The sequence below is a fragment of the Athene cunicularia genome (genome assembly GCF_003259725.1).
Source record: "Athene cunicularia isolate RWA chromosome 7 unlocalized genomic scaffold, athCun1 chr7_part1, whole genome shotgun sequence".
In the NCBI taxonomy this organism is placed as follows: Eukaryota; Metazoa; Chordata; class Aves; order Strigiformes; family Strigidae; genus Athene; species Athene cunicularia.
The window spans coordinates 36,314,900-36,327,138 of NW_020799107.1; the positions used below are offsets into that span (position 1 = coordinate 36,314,900).

The 12,239-nt window shown below is 36.1% G+C and overlaps 1 protein-coding gene across 1 annotated transcript in view; it reads right to left on the reverse strand.

Annotated features, from left to right (window-relative positions):
* NEB (nebulin) overlaps window positions 1–12,239 on the reverse strand; it is a 112,202-nt gene that overhangs the window by 71,448 nt on the left and 28,515 nt on the right. The window contains exons 30-43 of the mRNA XM_026852536.1: window positions 12,121–12,228; window positions 11,417–11,728; window positions 10,459–10,665; window positions 8,767–8,871; window positions 7,788–7,895; window positions 5,948–6,259; window positions 5,604–5,810; window positions 5,021–5,125; window positions 4,021–4,128; window positions 2,956–3,267; window positions 2,559–2,762; window positions 1,996–2,100; window positions 1,102–1,209; window positions 417–728 (exon numbers count right to left, since the gene is read on the reverse strand). Coding sequence (XP_026708337.1) covers window positions 417–728; window positions 1,102–1,209; window positions 1,996–2,100; window positions 2,559–2,762; window positions 2,956–3,267; window positions 4,021–4,128; window positions 5,021–5,125; window positions 5,604–5,810; window positions 5,948–6,259; window positions 7,788–7,895; window positions 8,767–8,871; window positions 10,459–10,665; window positions 11,417–11,728; window positions 12,121–12,228 — 2,613 coding nt within the window. The remainder of the gene's footprint in view (window positions 1–416; window positions 729–1,101; window positions 1,210–1,995; window positions 2,101–2,558; window positions 2,763–2,955; window positions 3,268–4,020; window positions 4,129–5,020; window positions 5,126–5,603; window positions 5,811–5,947; window positions 6,260–7,787; window positions 7,896–8,766; window positions 8,872–10,458; window positions 10,666–11,416; window positions 11,729–12,120; window positions 12,229–12,239) is intronic.

The following is a 12,239-nucleotide window of genomic DNA, read 5'->3' on the forward strand; positions in this document are numbered from 1 at the left end:
CAGCCATTCCAGGTCTGATTTGTAAACAGCCTGAAAAAATGTGAAAGTTCATTATGTAAGTACAAGCGTGATCAAGTATTAAAATAATTATAAATTAGTATAGCCTAGTCTATATGAACAATTTTAGATATTTCTGCATAGCAGCAGGATATGGTTTTGAATGCAATTGTTACTTCTGAAGTTTTAGTAAAATAATTATTAAATAACAAAAAGAACAGAGATATTGAAGAATTCCACAGTTACACACAAATTACACCTCAGTCTAAGGACTGAAAAGATAGGATTAAACATAAATTTTATGATAGAATATTAAACATTTCACCTCTATCAACATGTCCGATGTGACTGAGGCATATTATATATCTTTAAAAAACTATATTGCACAAGACCCAGTATATTTAATTTTAATGAATTACATCACTCTGCAGATCATAGGCTTTCTTAGCATGGATAACATCGTTCTGGTCTGGCAGGCAGATCCACTGGTGCAGATAGTGGCGGTAATCAATGTCGCTGACCAGCTCCTGACATTTCTTGGCCAACACGATTCCCAGCATGTCCACTGGGCTACTGAAGTGTGTCTTTGTCTTCTCAAAGGCTTTCTTGTACTCCCTGTCACTCTGGATCTTGGCTACGTGCATTGACCACATCATCTTTGGATCATCCTCGATGTTCCGGGCCCCGATGTGGTGCCCAAGCTGCTTTCGGTACGCAGTTTTGTATTGGTACTAATTGAATGCAGAAACAATAATTATCACCTTTTTTCCAGCTGCAGTTTAGATTTCTCTGTTTTTAATATAGTATTTAAGATCTTCAAATCTAATGTATTTTAATTTGTTTCCATAATTTTTCAATATTTTTAGTGGTTTTATTGCCTGTCCAGAACATATTAACTGGTTTTCTTATAGTTATATACTATCACATTGTAAATTATTGTATGTAACTTAATTAACTTTACATCTTTAAGAAATACACAATCTCTGCAGAGAGCAGCAATACAAGACCACTTAAAATTTAATTAATTAGTCTTTAAAGTTAATCTTTATCCTGTTGTGTACCAGCTCTGTGTCCCACTATTATTTTTCACTCTGTAAGACTTACTTCACTGGCTATGTCTCGGGATGCCTTTGCTGACTTGAGGGGTATAGCATCAGGAGGAAGATCATAGCCTTTCCTCTTCAGCTCTTCATATCCTAACTTGTAGTGTTTCTGTTGGAGAAGGATTCATGATAATTATTGCAAATAAAAATCTCTAGAGTTTTTTTATACTCCAATTTTCCTTTCCTGAATACTGAAAATAAAGCATTAAATTCGAAACACAGTTTCATTCATGAAATTAAAATCCATAGCTTGTTTTTTATACTGTGTATTTCGTAAATGATGATCTAAAATTATTTAAAAATTACTACCTGTATGTTTTATGATTCTCATTTGAGATCAGATATTTCTTTTACTTAACATATTAATCTGAATGATTCTGAAAGCCTTCTACAGAGGTAATACAACACCCAATTTCAATTCCAAATATTTTTGTCTTCTTGAGTTCTTATGATAGAGCTGCTAACCTTTCTTTACCTTTGCAGGTAGCCTACATTTGTTCCATTACAACCAGGAAACAGATGTAAATTACATAATCCTATGTTATTCTGAAGAGGCAATTCAATAAAATCAGACATTTTAACAAGAATGACAGGCTTATTATCAAGTACTGAACACATATCTACAATGTTAATATGACCAGCAGGCATGAGAGAGAAAATTGCTAACTTGTGCTGAATATTTTCTTGGCATTTTTTATATTCTAGCAACTCCACTTCCACTTTGTATTTTAGCAATTCCACTCAGGCTTCCCAGTGCATCACAATTTTCACAGGAAAAGATTACAGGTGCACTTACAGCTGTTAGAATTGCAGAATTACTCTCCTGCTTTTTAAACTAAAGGCAAAAGGGGTAAATCCAAATTCCATAAAGGAAACATTGTAGAGTCACACTTACATCACTTGTGTTAATTAAGTTTGATTTAGCCAAAAGGATTTCAGGAGTATCAGGCATGATGTGAACCTGAGTCTTGTCCTTGTCCCAAGCTTCTCTGTACAGTATCTGAAGAGAGACACAAAAACACCCTGGCTGAGAAAAGGCTCACAGGCATACCAGTAAATTCAGTTTACCTTTTCTCAACAACAGTGAAACAAAGATGTACTATGCAAGCATGAGTGATGTAAACAACACAGGATATTAAAATCAAATAATATGCTAACTTCTCACTTAAATACCACTCTTTTTTTTTCTTCTTTATATCCATGAAATATCAAGGAAACAGCATCAGGACCATACATTTACATACTACATAGTAAGGGTCTTATTTGCAGTTATTACTGAGTTATACAGCTCTGTAGACTAATCTTCTGAACAAGAGGTAGCACTTGAGTACAGAGCAGTAAGGCACTGATCATAAACATCTGATATTTCTCTATTTTAAGCATGGAGATATTTTTAACAAATGTATACTAACGTATTCATTTATGGAATCACATTTTCTGTCTCTAGAGGCAACTTACATCGCTTCTGTTTTTGGCATTAGATTTTGCTAAAATGACATCCATGGCATCTGGGATACTTGTGAATTTAATAGTATCTGGGTGCTGCCGGTATTTCTTTTCACTCAGTATTTCAGAGGCTTTCTTGTTCTTTTCAGATTCCAAAGATCCCAGAGGACTCCATCCAAGGCCTTTGAGCCATTGTAGGTCTGACTTATACAGATTCTGTTAACAAAAAAAAATAAAATCAAAAACATAGTAGATTACTTCCCTGTTCATTTATTAAACCACATTAAAAGACTAACTGGTAATTTAGCTTCAGTCTGATCTGTACTGACATCAAAAGAGTTACTAAAGATCCTTTTCAATAAGTAGGACATATCTCACAAAAAAATAAATAAATGCAGAGGAAACTTACATCACTCTGTAGTTCATAGACCCTCTTTGCCTGGGTGACATCAACCTGGTCTGGCAGACAAGTCCAGCGGTGTAGTATTCGTTTGTAGTCTATATCACTAACCAATTCCTGACATTTCTTAGCCAGAAGGAAGCCTAACATATCCACGGGCATATTAAACTTTGTCTTCCACTTTTCAAAATCTTTCTTGTACTCCCTCTCACTCTGCATCTTAGCTACTTGCATAGACCACAACATCTTAGGATCATCCTGTAAGCTGCGGAATCCAATGTGATGTCCCTGCTGCTTGCGGTAACCTTCTTTGTACTTGTACTAAAATGATAAAGATTGCATTATTGAAATTACAATAAGAAACAGACAAGGGTAAAATATATCAGCAAAATATCAATACAGTCTCTCAGTTCAACGTTTCTCATTGCCAGTGAAATGAACGACTTGTTATGGCATCTCATGTAAAGTTTTAGTAGCCCTTTGATTAATGTGCATCGTTTGGTGCTAGTGAATGCCTGAGGAAGAGTGCACAGCTCTAAGAATGGTCTCCTGGGCCATCTGATTCATGTAGTCATACTGTTCAAAACTCCCAAGGGCTGACATGCTTAATCAGCAATGAAAATTGCAGATGCTTAAGCACTGAAAACATTTCCTAATGATTAATAAAATCTTTTGCATAAATGCAGGAGTTGCATTCATATCAAGTGTTAATAACAGCAATACATGTGTCACCACTTCTACTTTGGAGTTGTAAGGAGGGTTTCTCAGTATAGGCACTAGGCTAACTGGACCCAATTTGCTGGTGCTCTGAAAATGTAACATCCAAAAGAGCAGACAGCTCCTAACTTTGCATGACTAGCCACTTCATGGATGGACCACAATCTCTGCAACTGTCAAGATGCCACACCAACCCTTCTTAAACTGTTTGCTTCACTGACAACAACAGATCAGGAAATAGTTCTGTCAGTAGTTCTGCTTTTTACACACCTTAGCAGAGAAGTGCATCTCAGTTTAGTGTGACTCTGTAGGTTAGAGCAACTAGATAAAGTGTATTGAATTAGAAATGCTGCTTACGTCACTTGCAATGTCCCTTGAAGCTTTGGCAGCTTTCACTGAAATGGCTTCAGGCGTGAGGTCATAGCCTTTCTTTATCATCTCCTCCCAGCCAAGCTTGTATAGTTTCTAAAATCAAAATCAATATTAATTAAAAAGTCTTAGTAATATGTATGTCACCTTCTATTTAGATATGCTAATGGTCCGTATTACCAAAGTTGGGTTATCTCACAGGCTTCAGTCACAAGAGAAGGGCTACTAGAATGGGAACTGAGAAATGGGAAACTGATAAGCAAGGACTGTAGGTCTTCCATGTCTTGGGCTAGTGACTATATAGTTTTTCTTTACTGCAGCAGCTTCCTACTATAGCTTATCTTGGGGATCTGAAACATATCTGGGGAATGTGAAATGTATCCATCTGGGATAACTGAAAATTAACAAAATTTACATTAGTAAGGCTGTAATGTAGCCATTTAATAGTCATTTCAGTTTGTGCACAGTTGATTTTAAGTCTCAGCACTTGCAAGTTGAAGATTTGCCTCTGACCAATCATGCAAAGCTAAACCTAAGTATTTTATACTGGCACAATTGTCACTTTCTCATATTTGAAAGCTGACAGAAAAGTTAGAATCACCACACATATTTCTTTTCCCATATGTTAAGTTAAAAATATACACAATGAACTTGTTATTTTATAGTAAGGAATTTTTGACATGATTGATTTCTATGATAAGCATAGAGTAGGGACTATGCACATCCAGTTTTCAAAAATAGGACTTATATTTTCCACACATTATAATGTAATTTAGGCTGTTACTTTGCTGGCCTGAAGATGGTACTTACTGGTACTCTGAAAATAGTGCTCACATAAAAATTTTTGCCTCTGTTTTAAATATCTCATTCCATTTCTTTCTTCTAACTTACACAAATTAAGTACTTATTTTGAAATGGGAGGCACCTTTAAAATTGAACAAAGTAGATATTAATTTTAAATGTAATAGGAAGTATTAAAAGACTCTACCTGACTGTAGTTTGTCTTGTTCTGTTTTGCCTGTAGAATATCTGGTGTATCTGGCATCACGTGAACCTGAGTTTTATCCTTCTCCCAAGCTTGAGTATACGCATGCTATTGGAAAAAGTAATATCAGATGCGTTAATATAAAGGACAAAGGATGGCTCTTTCAGGGTTTTCACCTTTCCACTTGCACACTTTGGATATAGATGGCTAAAAACACGGAGGTGCTGACTTAGATTTATTTTACCATGAAATGACCTAATCCACAATCAGCTGAATTAGGATCCACTCTTGCTTCTAATGAAATCCAATTATCAAGATTTTCAGTAATTTCTATACAAGAGTAAGAGGAATAGAGGTTGGAGAAGTAGCAATGAGAAAAATCAGGAAATATTTATTTAACCAATGCTATTTATCAGTAACTGAGTGTTTTGTAAAGAAAAAAAAGAAAAAACTAAAAAAGAGGAACCTGTAAGTGACAGGTTTTTTTTTCCCCAGGGAAACACAAGGTGGTAACAGACACTTATAGACTGTTTATCAAAATGGATGATATGTGAACATGTGCCTAATTTTCCCCACAAATACTCACTTTGTTCATTATATTTGCATTCTGCTTTGCAAGGACCATGTCCATGGCATCATTCTGTTTTGTAAAGGGGAACATGCTGGGATGCTGGCGGTATTTCCGATCACTTGCAATTTCTGTGGCTTTCTTAGATTTCTCCACATCCAGAGAACCAGCAGGACTCCAACCGATACCCTTGAACCACTCATTGTAATCCTGCTTGTACTCATTCTGCCAAGCAGAACACAAAAGGAAAGTTTACAATTTACAAATGGCTCCCACAAAATAATTCTGTTGTTTCCAAAGCACAGCCATAAAGAAAAAAAAAAGTCACAGGTGTGACTGATGGAAAGAAAACAAAAACTTACGTCACTTTGTATCTGATTCATGTTTCTGTACAGTTCTAAACTCATTGCGTCTGGTAGAAGCATATATTGGTGAATCAGTCGTTTGTAGTTGGTATTGGTTACACGATCCTGGGCCTCCTTAGCTGCCACGATGCTGAGTGTATCAGAAGGTGTCTGGTAATGTGTCTTGCTCATCTCATAAGCTTTCTTGTATTCACGATCAGACTGCATCTTTGCCACTTGCATATAATGGACAAGTTTGGGGTCATCCTGAAGGCTGCGGAAGCCTACAAGTTTTCCCTTGTCTTGTTCATAACCTAATTTGTATTTATACTGTAAAGAGAACAAAGACAGAGACTTTAATGCTACTTCATTTGTTTAATAAGCAATATCTATCTTGTAAGGGAAAAAAACCCAAAACTTCAATAAAAATAAGATTTTTACACTGTTAAAAAACATCACAAGGCATATTGAGGTGGTGGCTTTGTCCACTTATTCTTAGGGTGCACTCTAAAGCAAAACAGATGTCTAGTGTCCCTTTTAGAAGCCATATATTTAAAACACTTTCTTAATAAATTAAATTGTCTTACAATAGTTTATTCAGCTCCTGCATAATGTTCAGTGTAGCCCGGGGTTGCTCCTTGGGAGTAACCTGGGGTTCGATTACTTTCTAATTTAATTACAAATGACACAATGAAAATATGAAACATGATGGAAATACTGACGGAAAGCAAAAGGCAAAGGAACACACAAGGTCTGGTTTGCTGCAGACAGTTCTTTGGGAAAAGTGCACTTTTTATTTTTCTCACGCTACAGTTTAGAGATACCCATATTAGCTCTAAGATGAAGTGTTGCAGATGCTAGAACCAAGGTAAATTAACCCACACAGGTCTCTCTTACTGCTGCTATGCTGCCTCCAATATTTGGCTCCTGTAACTGTTTTCATGGTAGTCTGCACCATACTCAGAATACTTGAGCTCATATCTGAAGACTAACCATAAAATCAAATATCTAATTGTCATACCCATTAGGTTCACTTGTCCAAATGATTACAAAATTCAAGACACTTCTCAAGATTTTTTCCATGTTTTTGTTTAATAAAACCAATAGTTCCAATTCTTAACCCCTTCCTCAATCTCTAATCAACCCTGGACAATGAACTACACAGACCAAGTATCAATTCTTTTGTCCTTCGCTGCTTACTGCTGGGAGAGAACTCAGAATGGAAGTATCTTCCCCTGAGAGCAGTGGCAGAGCAAACTTTGCAGTGGCTGCAACATCCTCCGTGTTGTCAAAAAATATGGTGGGCTAAATAACATGTCCTTAGGCCCTAACTTCACCCCTCTCTCAGGCTGCATTTGCCCATGCCACAGAAAATCCCTCATCACTGATACACAAAGGGTTTCAGAATGGTCCCGATTCCAGAAGTGTGTATTCTCTGCACCAAGATATTTAATGGGACTTTCACCAAAGGAATAAAGATAACTGCACCACTGCAGTAAAAATAATTTAAGTCCATATCTGTTTTTTTCAAATATTTCTAAGAATGATCTCTGAACACTCTGTCTAAACTACAAATATACAACATACATTTATAAATGTATCCAAGCACCACCACACTGAGGAATGAACTGCCTTTTTTCTTCCGAGTCCCTCACATATCTCCTTACCTTTCTAATGAAGGAACAGTTCTTTAACCCTGCTAGAAAATGTATCAGAATATATATCGATTATGTCAGAATTATTTACAAGCAAGAGAATAAAAAGACTTCACGTATTTGGCATGTAAAATTGAATTGTGTCCAGATATCAATGTTTTACAATATCTGAAATGGATTGTTTTTTTCTTTCAAGAACTTACATCACTAGCAATGTCCCTAGAAGCTTTGGCAGCCTTAATAGGGATAGCATCAGCTCTGAGATCATACCCTTTCCTCCTAGACTCTTCAAAGGAAAGTCTGTACATTTTCTGTGAAGAGAAAGAAAATATCCTTTAAGAAAGCAAAACACACTACACTCACTTAAATAAAACTCTATTAATTTTATATGATAACTTGAAACACAGACTATTCATATGTTTAACACGCCTTGAACAGTTGTTTAAGGCACTCAGGGGCACAGAGAGATGAATACTCCTTCAAAATCAACTCCAGTTCTAGTATTCACACATCAGTGCAGCTGGACTGCACTATAATCACTAACAATAGCCTATAACAAAAGAGCAAGAAAATGCACAAATACTGGGGAAAAGTTACATCTGTAAGGATGTCAGCTCTTAAAAAATTAGATACATAAGTCTATTTCTGTGCACATTAAAATGTGTACAATTACAAAAAAGACTTTGTTTAGCATATGCAGATTTAACAACTGGCTACTGAAAAACTGTCTATAATATCATGTTACCAAAAGAATAGGTTCAATTTGAAAGAATTTTGAATCCAGTACAAACCCTTGTGAATGGGGAAATTAAATAATACAGTAACAAACATGGATAGTACTCAAACTCTACTATTTTGTTGCATTACTACAGTTATATAATATAATAATACAATATAGTTATATAGCAATAAAATACAGTTATCTAACTCCATATAAGTATTATATTTTAATGACTTATGTGAACACTTCGTAATCTGACTATAAATAGTATGGCTTTTTCATGGTAACTTTTGGTACTTAATTTTGGGGAAGGAAGCAGGGAAAAGGAAAACTTATACCTTTTTGTGAAATCACTATAGGTTACCTAAGTGAGAATTAGGGAGGCTTTCGTATGCTGTCATCTCACTTATTACTAATAAAAAAAATAGGAGCAACACTGGAGTCTTACAAACAGTACTCACATCACTTAAATTAAATGCATTAGCTTTTGCTAAAGCAATCTGTGGAATATCTGGCATGATGTGAACTTTCTTTTTGTCTTCTTCCCATGCTTGTTTGTACTTGTGCTGAAAGGATTAAAAAAAAAAAAAGGGCTGTCAACAAAACCAAAGAATTAAATAAAACAATTTAAAATAATATTTCCTATTTGAAATAGAAACATTCTTTACAATGATGGGACTACCAACATGGTAGGAGCATCTGTCTTTTTATTTTAGCACTTAAGAGCGGTGTGAATCAGGAATAGCTCTTATGAGTTAATGGCGTGAAGCTGAAAGAAAACTGGAAGAAATATCAGTCGTGCCAGAGCATTTCATGGCTTGTCTCTTGCCCAGCAGCATATTCAAGCACACTGAACAGCAGCAAGTAATAGATTTCAAAATGTACTGAGTCTGGCTGGGATGGAGTTAATCTTCTTCCCAGCAGCTCGAATAGTTCTGCATTTTAGATTTGTGACTAAAACAATGCTGATGACATGCTCCTGTTTCAGCTGTTGCTGAACAGTGTTTGCAGTGTCAAGGCTGTTTCTCTGCACCCACAGTGAACAGATTCGGGGTGTGCAAGAGATTGGGAGGGACATCACCAGGCAAATGAACTCAACTAACCAAAGAAATACTCCAAGCCACATAACCTCACGCTCAGCAAACAACAACAAAACAAAACAAAACAAAACAAAACAAAACAAAACAAAACAAAACAAAAAAAGGAGAGGAGGGGGTTTAGAGGGGTTAGACATCTTTTGCTCCCAACATGGCTGGGCACCAGTCTACTCATGGGAGGTGGCAAGTGATTGCTTTTACATCACTTGTTTTTTTTTCTTTCTTTCTTCTTCCACTTCTCCTTTGTTGATTAAACATTTTTTATCTTGGCCCACAAGGGATTTTTTTTGGTTTTACTCTTCCTCTCCTCTTCCCTCATCCCACTGTGGGGGAGATGAGGAAGGGAGAGAGTGGCTGTGTGCTGCTTAGATGCTTACCGAGGTTAACCCACAACTAAAAGCCAAGCCAGAAGGTGTAAAATAATAGTTAGAAGTGGAAGATCATCAGTTTATCTCCTGGAAAATAAGTATCAGTTGAGAGAGGCAAAAGAGCTTTTCTTAGAGGAAACGGAGCTAAGGAAAGTGCACATAAGCTTCTGATAGTCCCTGTAACTATAATGCACGTGAAGTCTGGACATTACTGACGAACACCAGTAGATTACATCAGTTCAGCAGGAGAATCAGAAAATAAATTTCTCATTATAAAAGCATTCATATCACGTAGCAATTTCATATTAATGTAACAGGCATCAAATGAAACAGAATACTCGTTTAAAAGTGTAAATCCTATTTCTGAAAGGGATCACTCCAGTATTTTTAGCCCCTAGATTTAAACCGTTAAAAATCTACTCAGTTATGTTGGATAAACTTCATTACTAAAATATGACCCCCAGGTCTGCCTTTATATTTATTTCTTAGACATATTAGGGTCATGCTTTGCTTTCAGGTATAGCAAAGGTCTAGTAAGATGAAATACAATGACATTCAAGCATATTTATTAGCTGCCAAAATTGACAATTTCCAAAGCTACGTATACAAGAGGATTGACTACTTCATCAGGTATACTTTTTTTCTTACTTGTGCAAACTTCAACAAATTTCAGTGAAGACTTTCTTACCTCATCCATGATTTTAGCATTATTTAAGGCTAAGACCATATTCATGGAATCCATAGGAACAGAAAACTTTAACTTGTCTGGATGCTGGCGATACTTCTTTTCACTAACAATTTCCATTGCTTTTTTGTTCTTCTCAGCTTCCAGGGAGCCCAGTGGCATCCATCCAATACCCTTCATACTTTCATCATATTCTGCTCTGTATTGATTCTGGAAGCAGAAAGAAAAGAAAATAATCTAATGTGTGAAAAAGTCTGTAAATCATGACACTTCTTTCTGAGTTTAATGAATATTAGATTTTGAACGCATTTATTCTAAAAAGAGGCAAACATAATTCAGATGCATTCAAGTTTATTTAGAAACACATTTTTTTACAGTGGTGTCTATTTTATTACTCTGCCTTTTAGTACAGTGTTCAGATCCTCCTTATGATGTATATAGATTGCTCACATGAGGTTACATGCTAAAGCCCTCTTGAAGAAGAAGATTATCTTGAACACCATACTGAGAAAAAAGGGCTCTCTTCTCTAGAGGTTAAATATCCCAGAAAATCTGAGAACACAGATACTCAGCTGGTTTCCTCTTCTGAAAAGATACATTTTTAGAAGTACAAGATAAAACTATTAATGAAAAGGGAAGCTTTTCCTGTCTGTGCACAAGTATTGCTCCTGAAGAGCCTGATGGGACATGTAAGCAGTAAATATCCATTTTACTTTATACATAAAATCACTTATTTCTGAGCCCAAATTCTTTAGCAATAGGTATAACTTAGTATTTCAGAGTCTTAGAAAAATACAATGGCTATCATTGCTGAAGGTCTCATTTAATTTACTACATTTTAGTATAAAACTGAATGAATTTCACTAAGAAAACAGCATTATTTATCGTACAGTATGCTTTCATAAACTAAGCATCAATTGTATTTGCCATGCAAAGGTTGAAGAACCTCTTCATCACTTACATCACTTTGTATCTGCATCATGTTTTTGGCTAGTTCAAGACTCATTGCATCAGGCAAAACATTGTAGGTATGGATCAAGTTTTTGTAGTTTGCATTTGTAGCCACTTCCTGTGCTTTCTTGGCTGCCACCACACTGACCATATCAACTGGCGTATGGAAATTAGTCTTTGCTTTCTCATAATCTTTTTTGTATTCACGATCAGACTGCATCTTAGCCACCTGCATGAAGTGCACCAGCTTGGGGTCGTCTTCAAGGCTACGGAACCCAATATGCTTTCCTTTTGCTTTTTCGTAGGCTAGTTTGTATTTATACTGGCAGAAGGGAAGAGAAAGAACAGCAAAAACTTAAATTAAAAAAAATCCACTATAAAGCTCAGTTTTATCCCTGAAAACACAGAAAATATTTGTCCTTTTCCATCACAAGACCTCAGGTTTAGTCATTTAAACGCACCCAGCCTTACAAAAGAGCCCACTGAACTCAGGCACGTGAAGCTCAGTAGCTTGCTGAACAAAGAGAAAAAAAGCTCAGTCCAGTGTTATTCCACTGGAGAGCAAGTATTGCAAAGGTTTATCCCATCAAGCATATAACAAACCTCAACAGCGCAAGACACTTGGAAAAACACCTCTGTGCATAACAGAGCACTTTGAAAATGTTCTGACTGTCTTTGTAGCTACTCTGAGTGCTATCACACAATCAAACTTACATCACTTGCAATGTCTCTGGAGGCTTTGGCTGCTTTTATTGGAATAGCATCCGGCTGCATGTCATAACCTTTCTTCTTGTCTTCCTCCCAACCAGCTTTGTAAAGTTTCTAATTTAAAA